Source organism: Zea mays, chromosome 3 (assembly GCF_902167145.1).
Source record: "Zea mays cultivar B73 chromosome 3, Zm-B73-REFERENCE-NAM-5.0, whole genome shotgun sequence".
Taxonomy (NCBI): domain Eukaryota; kingdom Viridiplantae; phylum Streptophyta; class Magnoliopsida; order Poales; family Poaceae; genus Zea; species Zea mays.
Window position 1 is genome coordinate 169,209,619 of NC_050098.1, and position 20,714 is coordinate 169,230,332.

The 20,714-nt window shown below is 44.7% G+C and overlaps 1 protein-coding gene across 1 annotated transcript; it reads left to right on the plus strand.

Annotated features, from left to right (window-relative positions):
• The first annotated feature begins 18,417 nt into the window (after positions 1-18,417).
• Positions 18,418-19,829, plus strand: LOC100284682 (uncharacterized). Its single transcript, NM_001157577.2, has one exon. It carries the CDS (start codon positions 18,496-18,498, stop codon positions 19,660-19,662), a length of 1,167 nt encoding a protein of 388 aa, NP_001151049.1. The 5' UTR covers positions 18,418-18,495; the 3' UTR covers positions 19,663-19,829.
• The last annotated feature ends 885 nt before the right edge of the window (positions 19,830-20,714 follow it).

Genomic DNA, 20,714 nt, shown 5'->3' on the forward strand with positions numbered 1-20,714 from the left:
ATAGCCCCAAGGCAGCTAGGAGCCGTTGAGAGCAATCTAGGAAGGCTGATCTTGCCTTCTGTCGACTGGCGCACCGGACAGTCCGGTGCACACCGGACACTGTCCGGTGCCCGATTTCCTTCCAAAAATGGCGCAGTCGACCGTTGGCAGCCAGAGAGCCGTTGGCGCACCGGACATGTCCGGTGCACACCGGACAGACCGGTGCCCCCTTCTAGTCGTTGGCTCGGCCACGTGTCCCGCGCAGATCGCGCGGCCGACCGTTGGCCCACCGGACAGTCCGGTGCACACCGGACAGTCCGGTGCACACCGGACAGTCCGGTGCACACCGGACAGTCCGGTGAATTATAGCCGTATGCCGTTGATGAATTCCCGAGAGCGACGAGTTCGCCTGTGAATGGCCCACCGGACAGTCCGGTGCACCACCGGACAGTCCGGTGAATTATAGCCATACACCGCCGTCGAAGTCCCGAGAGCAGCCTTTTCGCCAGAGCCAGCCTGGCGCACCGAACACTGTCCGGTGCACCACCGGACAGTCCGGTGCTCCCAGACTGAGCATATCTTGGCTGCTCGAGCCAAGGCATTTTCAATTGGATTTTTCCTGTTTCCAACACTTAGATACAATACATTAGTCCATAAAACGATGTACTAAGTCTGAGAAACAAACATTTATCCTTGATTAGTACTTTGTCCACCTTTTTACACTTAGCCACTTGTGTTGGACACTAAATCACCAAAATACTTAGAAATGGCCCAAGGGCACATTTCCCTTTCAATCTCCCCCTTTTTGGTGATTTATGCCAACACAACATAAAGCAAGTAGAACAAGTACAAAATCAATTCAAATAAGAACTCAAATTGTTTTGATTCGAATTTGACATATATGGATCACTCTTTGCCACCACTTGGTTTGTTTTTGCAAATCACTCAAATTTCTATCTCTAAGTCAAACACTCACGTTAAGACATAAAGAGAGTTATTCCAAGAGAAATTGATTCAAGATTTCAAAAACTCCCCTTTTTCCCATAATCAATACTTCTCCCCACAAGAAGCCAACTTTTGACAAGAGAGACAATAAAAGAGTTTTGACAAACCAAAAGCTCTATTCTACTATATTCTACTATTTTCAAAATCTCTCAAGTGGTAGCTGATCCATTTATCGCTTTGGCCTTTATTTTCTCCCCCTTTGGCATCAAGCACCAAAACGGGATCAATCTTGGCCCTTTAACCCCATTGCCTCACCAAAATCTTCAAATAAGAGTACAAAGGCAATAAGAGTATAAAGATGAACTTGGAAAAGTTACTCTTTTCATCGGAGTGCAGTGGAAGTCTTGCATGGTCCAAGTCCACCTTTTCCCTTTCAAACCTCCTTTGAGACTTAAAACAAGCAAACTCAAGCATATGATTAGTCTCAAAGGGTCAAGTTGTAGCACAGCTCCCCCTAAATATGTGCATCAATTGCAAAAAGGACTTGTGAGGTCCAGGGAGTGTTTGTACAACTTGAGCACCACAATAAGCAACAAAATGCAGAATGAACATGATCGAGGGCATAAACACATGTATGCTACAATTCAATCCAAGTTCCGCGAATCTAAGACATTTAGCTCACTACGTAGCCTGCAAAAGGTCTTCTCATCTAGAGGCTTGGTAAAGATATCGGCTAGCTGGTTCTCGGTGCTAACATGAAACACTTCGATATCTCCCTTTTGCTGGTGGTCTCTCAAAAAGTGATGCCGGATGTCAATGTGCTTTGTGCGGCTGTGCTCAACAGGATTTTCCGCTATTCGGATAGCACTCTCATTATCACATAGGAGTGGGACTTTGCTCAGATTGTAGCCAAAGTCCCGGAGGGTTTGCCTCATCCAAAGTAGTTGCGCGCAACACTGTCCTGCGGCAACATACTCGGCCTCAGCGGTGGATAGGGCAACGGAAGTTTGTTTCTTAGAATTCCATGACGCCAGGGACCTTCCTAAGAATTGGCACGTCCCCGATGTACTCTTCCTATCGACCTTACATCCAGCATAGTCGGAATCTGAGTACCCAATCAAGTCAAAGTTAGACCCCTTTGGATACCAAATCCCGAAGCAAGGCGTAGCGACTAAATATCAAAGAATTCGCTTCACAGCCACTAAGTGACACTCCTTAGGATCGGATTGAAATCTAGCACACATGCATACGCTAAGCATAATATCCGGTCTACTAGCACATAAATAAAGCAAAGAACCTATCATGGACCGGTATGCTTTTTGATCAACGGACTTACCTCCTTTGTTGAGGTCGGTGTGTCCGTCAGTTCCCATCGGCGTCTTTGCGGGCTTGGCGTCCTTCATCCCAAACCGCTTTAGCAAGTCTTGCGTGTACTTCGTTTGGGAGATGAAAGTGCCGTCCTTGAGTTGCTTCACTTGGAACCCAAGGAAGTAGTTCAACTCGCCCATCATCGACATCTCGAATTTCTGCGTCATCACCCTGCTAAACTCTTCACACGACTTTTGATTAGTAGAACCAAATATTATGTCATCGACATAAATTTGGCACACAAAAAGATCACCATTGCAAGTCTTAGTAAAAAGAGTTGGATCGGCTTTCCCAACCTTGAAAGCATTAGCAATTAAAAAGTCTCTAAGGCATTCATACCATGCTCTTGGGGCTTGCTTAAGTCCATAGAGCGCCTTAGAAAGCTTACACACGTGGTCGGGGTACCGTTCATCCTCGAAGCCAGGGGGTTGCTCCACGTACACCTCCTCCTTGATCGGTCCGTTGAGGAAAGCGCTCTTCACATCCATTTGGTACAACCTGAAAGAATGGTGAGCGGCATATGCTAGCAAGATACGAATTGATTCTAGCCTAGCCACAGGAGCAAAAGTCTCCTCAAAGTCCAAACCTGCGACTTGGGCATAACCTTTTGCCACAAGTCGAGCCTTGTTCCTCGTCACCACCCCGTGCTCGTCCTGTTTGTTGCGGAACACCCACTTGGTTCCCACAACATTTTGCTTTGGACGAGGTACCAGTGTCTAAACTTCATTGCGCTTGAAGTTGTTGAGTTCCTCCTGCATGGCCAACACCCAGTCCGGATCTAGCAAGGCCTCTTCTACCCTAAAAGGCTCAATAGAAGAGACAAAAGAGTAATGCTCACAAAAATTAACTAATCTTGAACGAGTAGTTACTCCCTTGCTAATATCACCCAATATTTGGTCGACGGGATGATCCCTCTGAATCGTCGCTCGAACTTGGGTTGGAGGTGCCTGAGGTGCTTCTTCCTCTTCAACTTGAACATCCTGTGCCCCCCCTTGATCATGCGCCTCCACTTGAGGTACCTGTTCGTCATCTTGGGTTGGGGGATGCACCATAGTTGAGGAAGACGGTTGATCTTGCTCCAATTGTTCCTGAGGCCGTACATCTCCAATCGCCATGGTGCGTATTGCGGCCGTTGGAATGTCTTCTTCATCTACATCATCAAGATCAACAACTTGCTCTCTTGGAGAGCCATTAGTCTCATCAAATACAACGTCGCTAGAGACTTCAACCAAACCCGATGATTTGTTGAAGACCCTATACGCCTTTGTATTTGAATCATAACCTAATAAAAACCCTTCTACAGCTTTGGGAGCAAATTTGGAATTCCTACCCTTCTTCACTAGAATGTAGCATTTACTCCCAAATACACGAAAGTACGATACATTGGGTTTGTTACCAGTTAGCAGCTTGTATGAAGTCTTCTTGAGGAGGCGGTGAAGGTAGACCCTGTTGATGGCGTGGCAAGCCGTGTTTACGGCTTCCGACCAAAAACACTCGGGGGTCTTGAACTCTCCAAGCATAGTCCTCGCCATATCAATGAGCGTCCTGTTCTTCCTCTCTACCACACCATTTTGCTGAGGTGTGTAGGGAGCGGAGAACTCGTGCTTGATCCCCTCCTCCTCAAGGAACTCCTCCACTTGAAGATTCTTGAATTCGGACCCATTGTCGCTTCTTATCTTCTTCACCTTGAGCTCAAACTCATTTTGAGCTCTCCTTAGGAAGCGCTTGAGGGTCCCTTGGGTTTCAGACTTATCCTGCAAAAAGAACACCCAAGTGAAGCGGGAAAAGTCATCAACAATAACTAGATCATACTTACTTCCTCCTATGCTCAGATAGGCGACGGGTCCGAAGAGGTCCATATGCAGCAGCTCCAGAGGTCTTGAAGTGGTCATCACATTCTTGCTGTGATGTGCTCCTCCCACTTGTTTACCTGCTTGACAAGCTGCACAAGGTCTATCTTTTTCGAATTGCACGTTAGTCAAACCTATCACGTGTTCTCCCTTTAGAAGCTTGTGAAGGTTCTTCATCCCCACATGTGCTAAGCGGCGATGCCACAGCCAGCCCATGCTAGTCTTAGCAATTAAGCATGCATCTAGATCGACCTCCTCTTTTGCAAAATCAACTAAATAAAGTTTGCCGTCTAGTACACCCTTAAAAGCTAGTGAACCATCACATCTTCTAAAGACAGACACATCTACATTTGTAAATAGACAATTATATCCCATTTTGCATAATTGACTAACAGATAACAAATTATATCCAAGCGACTCGACTAAAAACACATTAGAAATGGAGTGCTCAGATGAAATAGCAATTTTACCTAACCCTTTTACCTTGCCTTGGTTCCCATCACCGAATATAATTGAATCATGGGAATCCTCATTTTTGACGTAGGAAGTGAACATCTTCTTCTCCCCCGTCATATGGTTTGTGCATCCGCTGTCGATAATCCAGCTTGAGCCCTCGGATGCATAAACCTGCAAGGAAAATTTAGGCTTGGGTCTTAGGTACCCAACTCTTGTTGGGTCCTACAAGGTTAGTCACAATTTCCTTAGGGACCCAAATGCAAGTTTTATCACCCTTGCATTTTGCCCCTAATTTCCTAGCAACTATCTTCCTATACTTTCTACAAATAGCAAAGGAAGCATTTAAAGCATGATAAATTGTAGAGGGACCATTCATAACTTTTCTAGGAACATGATGAATATTTTTCCTAGGCACATGATGAATATTTTTCCTAGGCACATCTCTATCATGCATATAGGAAGAACTGGGAGCAAACATAGCATAAGAATCATAGGCATGTGAATCAAAAGCATTACAACTCCTATGAGACTGTCTTCTATCATTGTACATAAAAGCATGGTTCTTTTTAGTACTACTTGCCATAGGGGCCTTCCCTTTCTCCTTGGCGGAGATGGGAGCCTTATGGCTTGTTAAGTTCTTGGCTTCCCTCTTGAAGCCAAGCCCATCCTTAATTGAGGGGTGTCTACCAATCGTGTAGGCATCCCTAGCAAATTTCAGTTTATCAAAATCACTTTTGCTAGCCTTAAGTTGGGCATTAAGACTAGTCATTTCATCATTTAATTTTGCAATAGAAGCTATGTGTTCACTACAAGCATCAATATCAAAATCTTTACATCTATTGCAAATAACAACATTTTCTACACAAGTTGTTGATTTACTAGCTATTTCTAACTTAGCATTCAAATTATCATTAATGCTCCTTAAGCTAGAAATCGTCTCATGGCAAGAAGATAATTCACAAGAAAGCATTTCATTTCTCTTAACTTCTAAGGCATGAGATTTTTGTGCTTCTACAAATTTGTCATGTTCTTCATACAACAAGTCCTCTTGTTTTTCTAAAAGCCTATTCTTATCATTCAAGGCATCAATTAATTAATTAATTTTATCTACCTTGGTTCTATCTAGGCCCTTAAATAAACATGAATAATCTATTTCATCCTCATCACTAGATTCGTCCTCACTTGAAGAAGCATAAGTAGAGTTTCGAGTACATACCTTCTTCTCCCTTGCCATAAGGCATGTGTGACGCTCGTTGGGGAAGAGGGATGACTTGTTGAAGGCGGTGGCGGCGAGTCCTTCGTTGTCGGAGTCGGACGAGGAGCAATCCGAATCCCACTCCTTTCCAAGATGTGCCTCGCCCTTTGCCTTCTTATAGTTCTTCTTCTTCTCCCTCTTGTTCCCTTGATCCTGATCACTATCATTGTCGGGACAGTTAGCAATAAAATGACCAAGCTTACCACATTTGAAGCATGAGCGCTTCCCCTTTGTCTTGGTCTTGCTTGGCTGCCCCTTGCGACCCTTTAGCGCCGTCTTGAATCTTTTGATGATGAGGGCCATTTCTTCATCATTAAGTCCGGCCGCCTCAATTTGTGCCACCTTGCTAGGTAGCGCCTCCTTGCTTCTTGTTGCCTTGAGAGCAAGGGGTTGAGGCTCGGTGATTGGACCATTTAATGCGTCGTCCACGTACCTCGCCTCCTTGATCATCATTCGCCCGCTTACGAATTTTCCAAGGACTTCTTCGGGTGACATTTTGGTGTACCTGGGATTCTCACGAATATTATTCACCAAAAGAGGATCAAGAACGGTAAAGGACCTTAGCATCAGTCGGACGACGTCGTGGTCCGTCCATCGCGTGCTTTCGTAGCTCCTTATTTTGTTGATAAGGGTCTTGAGCCGGTTGTATGTTTGTGTCGGCTCCTCGCCCCTTATCATCGCGAATCGTCCAAGCTCGCCCTCCACCAACTCCATCTTGGTGAGCAAGGTGACGTCGTTCCCCTCATGTGAAATCTTGAGGGTGTCCCAGATCTGCTTGGCGTTATCCAAGCCGCTCACTTTGTGGTATTCATCCCTGCACAATGAAGCTAGAAGAACAGTAGTAGCTTGTGCATTCTTATGAATTTGCTCATTAATGAACATGGGACTATCCGAACTATCAAAGTGCATTCCACTCTCTACAATCTCCCATATACTAGGATGGAGAGAGAACAAGTGACTACGCATTTTGTGACTCCAAAATCCGTAGTCCTCTCCATCAAAATGAGGAGGTTTACCAAGTGGAATAGATAATAAATGAGCATTTGTACTTTGAGGAATACGAGAGTAATCAAAAGAAAAGTTCGAATTGACCGGTTTTCTTCTCTCGTAGTCGTTGTGGTCGTCGTCCTTTTGGGAAGAAGTAGACTCATCGCTGTCGTCGTAGTAGACAATTTCCTTGATGCGCCATGTCTTCTTCTTCATCCCGTCTTTCCGTCTATGGCCCGAGCCGGAGTCGGTAGGCTTGTCATCCTTTGGCTCGTTGACGAAGGATTCCTTCTCTTTGTCATTGATCACGATTCCCTTCCCCTTAGGATCCATCTCTTCGGGCGGTTAGTCCCTTTATGAAGAGAACAGCTCTGATACCAATTGAGAGCACCTAGAGGGGGGTGAATAGGTGATCCTGTAACACTTAAAACTTAGGTCACAAAAACTTGGTTAAGTGTTAGCACAATAACCGCCAAGTGGCTAGAGAGGAATCTTCAACAAAACACAATAACCAACAAGATCAATCACAGAGATGGCACGGTGGTTATCTCGTGGTTCGGCCAAGACCATCGCTTGCCTACTCCACGTTGTGGTGTCCCAACGGACGAGGGTTGCAATCAACCCTTCTCAAGCGGTCTAAAGACCCACTTGAATACCACGGTGTTTTGCTTGCTTTTCTCAATCCCGTTTGCGAGGAATCTCCACAACTTGGAGCCTCTCGCCCTTACACTTGAAATTCACAAAGAAGCACAAAGCAAGGGGGGATTAGCAACGCACACAAACAAGAAATCACAGCAACACCACGCACACAAGTCGCAACGAGAGCTCACAACACAACTCAATGAGTTCACCACTCAACTAGAGCTCTAATTGCTATTGCAAAGAATCAAAGACGCGGAATCGTTGTCTTGGTGCTTAGGAATGTTGTAGGAATGCTTGGTGTGCTCCTCCATGCGCCTAGGGGTCCCTTTTATAGCCCCAAGGCAGCTAGGAGCCGTTGAGAGCAATCTAGGAAGGCTGATCTTGCCTTCTGTCGACTGGCGCACCGGACAGTCCGGTGCACACCGGACACTGTCCGATGCCCGATTTCCTTCCAAAAATGGCGCAGTCGACCGTTGGCAGCCAGAGAGCCATTGACGCACCGGACATGTCCGGTGCACACCGGACAGACCGGTGCCCCCTTCTAGCCGTTGGCTCGGCCACGTGTCCCGCGCAGATCGCGCGGCCGACCGTTGGCCCGGCCGACCGTTGGCTCACCGGACAGTCCGGTGCACACCGGACAGTCCGGTGAATTATAGTCGTACGCCGTTGATAAATTCCCGAGAGCGACGAGTTCGCCTGTGAACGGCCCACCGGACAGTCCGGTGCACCACCAGACAGTCCGGTGAATTATAGCCGTACACCGCCGTCGAAGTCCTGAGAACAGCCTTTTCGCCAGAGCTAGCCTGGCGCACCGGACACTGTCCGGTGCACCACCGGACAGTCCGGTGCTCCGAGACTGAGCATATCTTGGCTGCTCGAGCCAAGGCATTTTCAATTGGATTTTTCCTGTTTCCAACACTTGGATACAATACATTAGTCTATAAAACAATGTATTAAGTCTGAGAAACATACCTTTATTCTTGATTAGTACTTTGTCCACCTTTTTACACTTAGCCACTTGTGTTGGACACTAAATCACCAAAATACTTAGAAATGGCCCAAGGGCACATTTCCCTTTCAACAAGTGGTGCTAAACAGCAATTTAGTTCCCAATTTATTCCACAGAGATCTCTAAAAATGACTGAGAAACTTAGCATCACGATCCGAGACTATTGTATTGGGAATACCGTGCAAATGAATAATCTCTCTAAAAAACAATTCAGCAACATTGCTAGCATCATCAGTCTTATGATAAGGTATGAAATGAGCCATTTTGGAGAATCGATCAACAACCACAAAAATGCTATCACTCCCCTTCTTAGTTCTAGGCAATCCCAAAACAAAATCCATCGAAATATCAATCCAAGGGGAAGTAGGAACAGGCAAAGGCATATACAAACCATGGTTGTTCAACCGTGACTTAGCTTTCTGACAAGTAGTGCAGCGTGCAACAAGGCGCTCAACATCAGCGCGCATCCGAGGCCAAAAGAAGTGGGCAGCCAACACCTCATGTGTCTTGTAGATGGCAAAGTGCCCCATGAGACCGCCTCCATGCGCTTCCTGTAACAACAAAAGACGAACCGAGCTAGCTGGAACACACAGCTTGTTAGCGCGAAACAGGAACCCATCCTGTATGTGAAATTTGCCCCATGGTTTCCCATTAATACAATGGCTGAAAGCATCTTTAAAATCAGCATCGTCAACATATTGATCTTTCACAGTGTGCAAACCAAATATTTTAAAATCTAATTGTGACAGCATGGTATAGCGACGAGACAAAGCATCAGCAATAACATTGTCCTTCCCGTTCTTGTGTTTAATAATGTAAGGAAAAGACTCAATGAATTCTACCCATTTAGCATGACGACGGTTCAGATTTGTTTGGGTACGAATATGTTTTAAAACCTCATGATCAGAATGAATTATGAACTCACGATGCCAAAGATAGTGCTGCCATATATGCAAAGTGCGCACTAAAGCGTAAAGCTCCTTGTCATAAGTAGAATATTTTAGACTAGCACCGCTTATTTTTTCACTAAAATAAGCAACTGGTTTTCCTTATTGTAACAAAACATCACCTAGCACAATACCGCTAGCATCGCATTCAAGCTCAAACACTTTATTAAAATCAGGCAATTGCAATAAGGGAGCTTGGGTTAACTTATCTTTCAAAGTGCTGAACGCTACCTCCTGCGAATCACGCCAAGCAAACGGCACATCTTTCTTTGTAAGCTCATGTAGAGGTGCTGCAATAGAGCTAAAATCACGAACAAATATGTGGTAGAAACCGGCAAGTCCAAGAAAGCTCTGAATTTGTGTGACCGTCGTCGGTGTAGGCCACTCCCGAATGGCAGCAATCTTGCTGCTATCCACCTCAATGCCCTGTGGAGTAACAACATAACCAAGAAACGAGACACGTCGTGTGCAAAAGATGCATTTTTTCATGTTAGCAAATAACTGGGCAACACGCAATGCATCAAAAACAGCACTTAAATGTTCCAAATGCTCTTTCTTAGATTTGCTGTAAATAAGGATATCATCAAAATAAACAACCACAAACAATCCTATGAAGGGCCTCAGAACTTCATTCATCACTCGCATAAAAGTGCTGGGAGCATTAGTCAATCCAAACGGCATAACCAACCATTCATATAAACCAAATTTCGTTTTAAAAGCCGTTTTCCATTCATCAACCAGTTTCATTCTAATCTGGTGGTAACCACTACGCAAATCAATCTTAGTGAAAATAATGGCACCACTAAGCTCATCTAGTATATCATCAAGGCGTGGTATAGGATATCGATAACGAATAGTGATGTTATTAATAGCACGACAGTCTACACACATACGCCATGACCCATCTTTCTTGGGAACAAGTAACACAGGAACAGAGCAAGGGCTAAGAGACTCACGAATGTATCCCTTGTCAAGCAACGCCTGTACCTGGCGCTGAATCTCCTTCGTCTCATCCGGATTTGTACGGTACGGTGCGCGGTTCGGAAGCTGTGCGTCGGGGATGAGGTCGATCTGGTGCTCAATGCCACGAAGCGGTGGGAGACCCGGTGGTAAGTCTTTGGGAAAGACATCAGCGTACTCCTGCAAAAGGTTAGCAACCATAGGGGGAATAGCCAAAGATGGTGCATCATGATGTGAAATGAGGACACTAGAGCATACAAGTGCATAGCATGGCAAATGAACATCGTGTAGATCATCAAAATCAGCACGTGTAGCAAGTAAAACAGGAGCCTTCAACTTGATTTCAGAAGGAACAGAGGGCGATGGATCAAGTTGTTTAGCAGTTATAGCAGCTCGGGCAAGATCATCTTTAACAATTTTTTCAGGTGTCATTGGATGTATAATTATTTTCTGACCCTTAAAAATGAAAGAATAATGATTCGAATGACCATGATGCAAGCTATCAGTATCATATTGCCAAGGTCGACCAAGTAACAAAGAGCATGCTTCCATGGGAATAACATCACAATCAACAAAATCAGAATAAGCACCCATGGAGAAAGGAACACGCACGGAACGCGTGATTTTTATTTTACCACCATCATTAAGCCATTGAATGTGATATGGGTTTGGATGCTTACGAGTGGATAACGACAACTTTTCAACCAACATGGTACTCGCCAAATTGTTGCAACTGCCGCTGTCGATAATGATGCGAATTGACCGCTCCTGCACAACTCCCTTTGTATGGAACAGAGTGTGTCGCTGATTCTTCTCGGGCAAAGCGACCTGTGTACTAAGAACACGCTGCACAACAAGACTTTCATACCTATCAGCGTCGCCCGGGTTGACATGTACCTCCGCCTGAGCTACATGGTTAGTGGCAAGTAGTGCATGTTCAATTTCTTCAGAATCACTAGCGGAAGAGTACTCACCATCGTCACGAATGAGCAAAGTGCGCTTGTTTGGGCAGTCTTGAATCACATGGCCAAATCCTCTACACCGATGACACTGAATGTCCCGTGTACGACCTGTGGGTGGGGCAGTGCTGGCTGGTTTGGTCGTCTTCTCGCGTGGAGTAGTGGTGGACGTGGATGGCGCAGGGGGAACTGGTGCTGAGGTGGATGTCGAGCTTCGTCCTGCAAAAAGGTTAGAATATGTCTTCGAGCGACGTCCCTGCACTTCACGTTCAGCTTTGCAAGCATATTCAAATAAAGTAGTCATATCATAATATTCCTTATAATCAAGTATATCCTGGATTTCGCGGTTTAAACCACCACAAAAACGTGCCATAGCAGCGTCGTTGTCCTCCAATATCCCACAACGAATCATACCTTTTTGTAACTCCTGGAAATAGTCCTCAACAGATTGAGAACCTTGCTAAAAATGCTGCATTTTATTAAGCAAATCACGAGCATAATACGAAGGCACAAATCGATGTCGCATCGCAGCTTTCAACTGATCCCAAGTGGTTGGAATGGTAGTGGGATGTTTCATTTTATACTCACGCCACCAAATTAAAGCAAAATCAGTAAATTCACTAATAGCAGCTTTAACCTGAGAATGTGCAGCAATATCATGACATGAAAATTTTTGTTCAACCTCTAACTCCCAATCAAGATATGCAGCAGGATCATATTTGCCATTAAAAGGTGGAATTTTAAATTTAATCTTAGAAAATAAGTCATTAGGGGGATGACGAACCACACGGCGTGCACGACCACGGTGATCTCCATCGTCCTGCTCAGTGTCACCGCCGTAGTCCTGCTCCATCTTTGTGGTCAACGCATCAAGGCGTGCCAGGATGGTGTCGAGTGTGGTGCGAGTCGCCGTTTGAGCAAGGTCAAGCTGGTAGAAACGCTCGATCGTCGAAGTGACCGTTGAATCAAGCCGTTCATGCATCGTCCTAATGTCAGCAGCAAGTCCATCAACTTGTCCCCTTACTTCTAGCAACTGGGCATCCACCGTGTCGTGTGCTCATGCCATAGTTAGCGCAAACACCAAAACACCAAAAGGAGAAAAACCGACGACAGCAGGGAAATGGTGGTGACAACTCGCTCAATGAAATGCTGTTATCAAATTTTTATCTGTTCTTACCAAGCCACAGTGGTGAACTGCAACCAACAGGTGGAACCGGTGAAAGATTGGATGAGCGATTGCCTGGAGAAACAGAAACCTTCTCGTCGTAGAAATATGTGGAGTTTTGGGTAGGCTGCACTCAAGTCAAGGATTAGCACGATCAAACAATAATGCAAAGTTGAATTATAGTGCAAAACACGAAATTATATTGTTGGCCACAAGTGCAAAGGATGGATGGAACTAGCAGAAGGACAGTACCGTAAATATTGTACTAGCGAGGCCAAAAAGGCACTAGTAGGAATCTCAAGTGATTTTGTTTTTCTTTTTTGTATGATTTTTTTGATATTTTTCTCAGCACAAGGAGCAACAAAATAGGAGCTACACGAAATTTCACCTAAAACAGAGTTCAGATGTGGTCTACAGAAAATCAGGAAGTTCTCTGAAAAGCGTGCGAGAACTTTGACGAATTTTTTTCTTTATTTTCCTGATTTTTTTGACAATTTTGTCGAAACCCAAACAGACCGAAGGTGAGTTTGGCCGGCCTCAGAATGGTGTCAACAAGCTCATGTAAAAATTTCAAATTTTTTGAACAACCGAGCGAAAAGTTATGCCCGGTTTAAGTAAGGTATGTTTAAAACGACCGAGATGAGACAACCGCTTTGTATCATTTCTCCTTCGTTTTTTTTGTTTCTGTTTTTTTACGTAACCGAAGGAGAAAAACAAGGAAGCGGCGTTGACTCGGTTTGTTTTTTTTCTGTTTTTTTACGTAACCGAAGGAGAAAAATAAGGAAGCGACATTGACTCGGTTTGTGGCGTTGACTCGGTTTGATGTAACCGAAGGAGAGAAACAAGGAAGATGGTTGCGACGCGCTAGGGTTTGATGTAACCGAAGGAGAAAAACAAGGAAGATGGTTGCGGCGCGCTAAGGTTTGATGTAACCGAAGGAGAAAAACAAGGAAGAAAGAAGGATGGTGAGAAAAAACACAATGCGGCCAGCAACAAATGACGCGAAAGCACACAAATTCAACAATGCAGATTATTGAAAGAAGGTGCGAGGCTCAAAAGGGTGCTGGTATAAGGTCTAACCTGAATTTTTATGTTGTGTTTGTGGACTGTAGGAGAAAAAAAACACTCGATAAACTCACCGATCAACCTAGAAATCTGATACCACTTGATAGAGCTGGAGCGCCCGATCTTTCGGTGAGTGGAGATAATTCCGATTTGGTGGAAGTAGACCCTCACGATCCGACTACGACGAGCGAACCCGAAGCGCCAATGCAATCACTGAACCAACTTCCAATGGTTACCGACCTTGCTGATGCGAGATTGGCCTGATCACGAAGATCGTTTCCTGTGCGCAATCGAAGAACGAACAAGAAAAAGATGCGAGCAATCTTAATATCACTCGAGGTGGAGTTCTGAATCACAGAGGACAGCACGTATTTGTGCGTGTTCTGGGGTAGCTAAAGCTAGATGTAAAACAAAACTCGAAGAACAAAGGAGGCGCATCTCCTATATAAATAGAGAGAGGGGGCGCAGCCCCTAGGGGCGGCCAACCCTAGGTCGTTCACTATGGGCCGCAGTTGGGCTGGTCGTCTATTCTTCTGGGCCCTCATTCTTCAGTAGCATGACGAAGTTAAGATCTCTGGCACGGGCCCGAGTGATTGGTCCAGCTAATGAAGGAAGTGGCGCTTGATGTGGAGGTGCTGCTGGTGTAGTCGTACTCATAGTGATGTCCTCGTCACTAGCACCCTGTGGTAGTGCCCGCATGGATCTCCAAATCCTAACACATATTTTGCAGGATCCATAAGTCATCATCAGAAGAACACAAAACATGTGTAGACAATAAATAAAGTATTAACACATACAAATTATGTTTAGTCCTTAGCACACCAAAAAACTAACACCCAAAACAACAGAGGAACAACACAATAATTTTTGCAATGACAGAAGGATGGTGATAGGTACATAAAAAGTGGTAGAAGCATACCGAGTCGATACCGTGGTAAGGGAAAGGCCATGCAAACAGGCGATGCCGAGCCATCAAACGGGTACCATAGACAGCAAATTGGGGACCCCCATCTCTCGTCTCCCCCACTTCCAAGGTTTCGTAAAGCAGAAAGGGAAGGAAAAGGAAGAGGCGGGCATACCTGTTTGTTGCCGGAGAAGGACACGACGAAAACCTGGGCATCTGGAGGCGACATAGGTAGTATACCGCTAGACACATATAGGGAGAGAGCATGCAAGCGGAGAAAGAAGACCAGCCGGAGTAGCTCCAAACCGAGAGACACCCGCATCAGGCGTCAGTCCGATAAGGGTGAGAGAATGCGAGTGCCTTCCTAGACCTGGACCCACCAAGGCGACATAACACCACCACCAACTTTGTAGCATATGTCGACTGCTATCGCACTACAGGCCTTGGTTGTCTAATATCTCAGATATAGACTCCTCATCGCCAAGATAACCTAAGCGTGGCAGGCGCCACCATGTCCTCCTCAGCGGCACGCATGAAAAAAGGCTAGTAGCAAGACCGACTCGCCCCGTACCGCGTCAATGAGTGTCGGTCGGCTCACGGCTGTAATCATGGGCGGGGCCAGTATGTTGGGGAGGAAGAATAGGGCGAAGGCCGGGAAGACGAACGAGGTGTCCGACAACGGCGAAAACGATGGTGTGCGCATGCTGTGAAACGTTCTAGTGGATGTGCAATAGCCACTGTGCGGGTCGGTGTCGGGGATGGTGTTAGACGAATACGAGAAGGAGGCGTCTGCTCCCACACCCTCTGCCGACAATGGGGTGGCGCGGAGAGGGAGGCACGAGGGGAGAGAGAAAATAAGCGAGATGGCGAATGAGGTGGTAGCAAATGAGGCGAGGACCATCATTATCGTGTGGGGGGTATAGATGGCCAAATAAGTCGTGTCTAGCGGGCCAGCCCAAGGCATGACCCATTTAATAGCGCTTGGGCCAGCCCGACACGAGCGTCGTGCCATGCTTCGGCGTAGCCTCGACCCGTAGTGCTGGCTCGATCCATCATGATTATATATTTTTATTTTATAAAAAATCGTATATACATATGTACAATTTATATTCAATATTAAAAACACTTGTGCATGATATTCTATTGGTTAAACAACTTCACCCAATGTCTCCCACCTTCTTTCCATCAGGGCGTGGGTTTGAACCCCACCTCCTGCATCGCTAACATTTTACGCTAATTTAATCAATGGTCCGATGGGCTAATGGGTCGGCGTGCCGTGCTGGGCCGGAGCTCCGGGCGTCGAGCCTAGCGGACACATGTCGGACTGCCATTTGGCCATCTATACGCGGAGGCGTGGTTTGGGACATAGAGGTTGGTTGTGCAGAGGGGACGTGCGTGCAACAGGTTAATTTGAAATAGATATGAGGGGTTATTTGTAAAAAGATTACGCGGAATGACCGTTGAAACTGGTGCTTTAATATAGTAGAGATAGAGACTAGTCATATGCCCATGCATTGCTATGATTTTTGTATATATGACATAGGATAAATTTTGTTTTAATAAAGCACAAAATATATGTTTTCTATTAATTAGGTGGGTGTGCCAACAACCAAGGTTTAAACACTCACTTATACATAATTTTAACTTATTTTTTTACATAAACTCTCCTATTATAATAGTAGAGAATATATTATAGGAGTGCAGATTGATTCTAAAAAAATAGTTTTTTTTGAAAAAAATTGACGCGGGATGATCGTTGAAACTGGTGCTTTAATATATATATATATATTTCAAAAATTCAAAATAAAATCCAAGATGTTATTAACGTATTAAAATACATATTTTTTCACAAAAGTTTGTAGCAACTCGTATATTTTTATGGAAAGACTTACAACAATAAATAAATCTCAAATAATGCATATGTTTGCGTATATATCTGTAATTAGAATGAAATAAAAAATGTTATTAACAAATCAAAATACACACTTTTCAAAAAAATATGACTTTAATAATCCGTACTTATTTTATGAAATGAGATTTTCTTCACAAGATTAAATTCAAAAGGTGGATCTGAAACTCAAATCAAATAAAACCTATGCTAAAGTGTGAATGCATCAAACACTTAGTAAAATTTTATCTAATCAAGATTTTTTTCAAATTATTTATATCAAAGTATTCCTTATTTGAAAACAAAATATTTTCCTTTCTATCAGAAATTAATAATATAAACTGGGTTGCCTTTAATTGATGGACTTAGGGTGTTACATGGTATTTGAGCATACTATGGTATTTTAGACCAAAAGCGCTTGAGAGCACGTATAAAAATGTGTACATTAAATCATGGTTTCACCAAAACTATAGTACTTTTTGGGTCCAAAATTTTTTGGTCTAGAGCAAGGTTTTTCGTTGGCGCGCGACTGCCGTCTTTCTCCTCTCCTCCTCAGGTCCGTGCCTGAGGCAGGGCGGGAGGGACGACCGACCTGGGGCCCCATCTCCTAGGGCCCCACCGCACACAAAGTCCAATAGGAATATATGATATATCAATATATTTTTGAGTTTGTTAGGAGAATGAATTGCTATCCCAATATATTTGTTGCTTATCGGATATTATTTACTATACCAATAACTGTGGCATCAGCTAAAAGGAGCTTCTCAAAGCTTAAGTTATTGAAGAATTATTTAAGGTCTACAATGTCGCAAGAAAGTTTAAACAGGCTAGCAACTTTATGTATCGAGAAGAAATTATTAGATGATGTCAATATTGAAGCCATCATTGATGATTTTGCATCTAGAAATGTTAGATGACATTTTTAAGTTGATCTCTACAATATATTTGAGGTAATAATCTTACTTCTATTTTTTACTGTTCAAGTCTTTCTGTGGTACATCAAGTATAATTAGTTGATATATATAATAGTAAAAAATAGTTTTTATAGTGTTGGGGTCTCTGTTTATAATCTTGTCTCGGGCCCTCAAAAGTCAGGAACGGCCCTGCTCCTCCTATACTACAACCAAAATACTATATCTTCAAACAAATTTTTGATTGAACTGATAGAAAATATATTATAGTTATATCATAACATCCGATAAAATATGATATTATAACTGTGGTTTTAGAAAATAGTGTTTTCTAAGGGATCTAAGTTTAGATCCGCCCATGACGGCACCAATGGCGACTACGTCACTCAGGCTCACCGCTCGCCTGCATGCCAAACATGTTCAAGTATTAGATTGAACTGATGTAAAATATATTATAGTTATATCATGACATTCGATAAAATATGGTATTATAAACTGTGGTTTTAGAAAATAGTGTTTTCAAAGGGACCTAAGTTTAGATCCGCCCATGACGGCACCAATGGCGACTACGTCACTCAGGCTCACCGTTCACCTGCACGCCAAACATGCTCTTACACGAAAGAGATAGGTGCAGCGGTACCATTCATCTCGACGCATATGGGGCTCTAAATTTTACACTATAAAATTTAATGATCGGATTAGATTAGGATCGGATCTTATTTTATTTATTTTTGAACTTAAATTTATTTAGGATCCTAATATTTTGTAAAGAAACATTTGGATCGTGATTCATTACCACCTCTATACGTGGGCACGAGGATTTCCTACCTCATTTTTAGAATCTCATTGTAAAATCTCATTATAAACCAAACACGTTTTGAATTCTGTATTAGATTTTATGTTAGAATCTCATAACCTCTCTATAATATGGTAATGAGATTTGTATTGGATTATGTGCAGTATTTAGATCCTCAAAATAATCTGCCATGAACCAAACGCACAAGTCAACGAACGCCTGGGACGGGGCCGCCGGGCGTCTTGTGGGACGGGAAGGGGCAGGGCCGTGATGTTGTGTCAAGGGCACGCCGAAGTCGTGGGCTCAAATAGTGTTTTTCAGCCCAACAAATCTCCGGTGGTGCTGCTGGAGGTTTGTCCCGCTAGGGCAAAGAGGCGCGTGAGAGGTCGGAGCCTGCACCGCCGCCGCCATGCTCCGCCTCCAAAAACACCTCTCCCTTCGCCTGCAAGAACATCTCCTTCCCCTGCACCGCTCCGCCTCCCTCATACAGCTCTCCCTCCAGCGCTCTCTCCTCTCCACCGGCTCCGCGACATATTCCTCTCCGGGTCACTTCGCCGCCGATGACTACCTCGTCTCCACATGTGGCCTCACCCGGGAGCAAGCCGCGAATGCCGCCAAGTGCATCTCCCACTGGAAGTCGTCCTCCAACGCCGACGCCGTGCTGTCCTTCCTAACCGGCCCGGCGCTCGGCCTCTCCAATGCTGAGATCGCGCTGCTCGTGGCCAAAGACCCGCGCGTCCTCAGCTGCAGCGTCGACAACACCCTGCGGGCCCGCTTGGCCCGCTTCCGCAGTCATGGCTTCTCCGCCGCGCAGATCAGCGAATTCGTCCGCGTGGCCCCCTGCTTCTTTCGCAAATTCAACATCGACGTGAAGCTCGGCTTCTGGATGCCCTTCCTCGGCTCGCCCGACAGGTTCCTCCGCCTCGTCAAGCGTAACTTCTACCTCCTCAGCTCCGACCTCGACAAGGTGGTGAAGCCCAACATCCAGCTGCTCCAGGAGTGCGGTCTATCTATCCAGGAGATTGGGAGCCTGTGCGTGGCTAACCCGAGGCTGCTCACCAGCAAGCCGGACAGAATCAGGGCCGTCCTCGTGCGTGCCGGTGAGATGGGCGTGCCCCGCAAGACGCTTTTGTTCAGGCACGCTGTGACCGCGGTGGCGGGCCTCTGTCCGGAGACCTTTGCATCTAAGCTCAAGATGATGGCCAATATTCTCGGGTGCTCAGAGGCTGAGGTTGCCAGAATGGTGCAAAAGAACCCGTTGGTGCTGAGGCGCTCCATGGAGACGATTCAGCGCGCCTGTGAGTTCCTGATCAATGTGGTCGGTGTCGGTACCAACTTCATTCTGGACAAGCCCACAATCCTGATGTACAGTCTGGAACGCCGGCTGGTGCCCCGGCATTACGTGATGAAGGTGCTCCAGGACAAAGGATTGATGCGAAAAGATCATAGCTTCTACACTTTGGCCGCGATTAGTGCTAGCGTGTTCTGCTCCAGGTATGTACATCCTCATAAGAATGTTCTTCCTAATCTTGCCGCTGCATACGCATCTGGTTGCAATGGGAAAATAGCCATCTGAGGTGCGCGATTCCAGCAAACTGGCTATATGGGCAGCAGCTGCAGTTGTATCTTGCATGTCATTCTTAACACATTCAGATACCCTGATGTGTACTCTGCGAGGCTGCAGCTCCGTACTTGGCTCATAGCTTCAGAATTGCAGAAATTCAGCATAACAAGTTTAAGAACTCATGAATGACCAAAGCACGATGTTGTCAATTTCATATACCTTGTTTAGGATTCTGGCGATGAATTTTATCGTGTTTCAACTCATGCTACTGGCACGCAGAATGATATGGTTCGGTTCAGAAATTCTGCCATGGTTATGTTTTTATGGTGATCATCAACGAACTATGGATCTGTTAGCATTTTCACTAACCAGCAACGTCCTCTAAATTCTATTTCCGTCCTATACAACACGCTCTAAAAGATTCTATCCTCCGTATCTTTTTCATTGCAGCAACGTCCTTTAAATTCAGTCCTCTATATCTACAGTATACCGGATTTTATAATACACATTGTTTTTACATGTCGCTTATAGAAAAATTAATTATGTATGTTGCGATTATTTTATATACAAATTACTCATCAGTCATATTATTTACCAAAAAATGTATTATGTATTTTCCTTATCATACGCACGGAAACAAAAATCATTCATGTGATCTAAGAATTAATTAGAGACTAATTAATTTTTAAAACCGACTACAACCAAGCAATAGCAGACAAATTTGTACGGCATCTGACAACTGCGTAGGAGAAAAGGTAGAGAGAGGAAGAGTCTGGACTGCGTGTAAGAGCAGGATAGCGGACGAACTAGTACACTATGTCTTTAGAGTTCGTCGAGGTCATCCGCTATTTTACGATTTCACTTACAGGTTGCTGCTGGTGCCGATGACGGACGTCTCATCTTTTAAATTTGGAGTACATAATCATTTCGCGTTCGTTGCTGGAGACAGCCTTAGACCGCCTCCAATGCAAAGAGTCATTATCTATTGCCACTCGGCTATCTACACTGCCATCGACTCTTGTTAGCTTTTACTCCCTCCGTTTCTTTTTATAAGTCGCTGGATA

Coding starts and splice junctions, on each gene's coding strand:
- LOC100284682 (NM_001157577.2), top strand. CDS start 18,496: ATGCTCCGCCTCCAAAAACACCTCTCCCTTCGCCTGCAAGAACATCTC.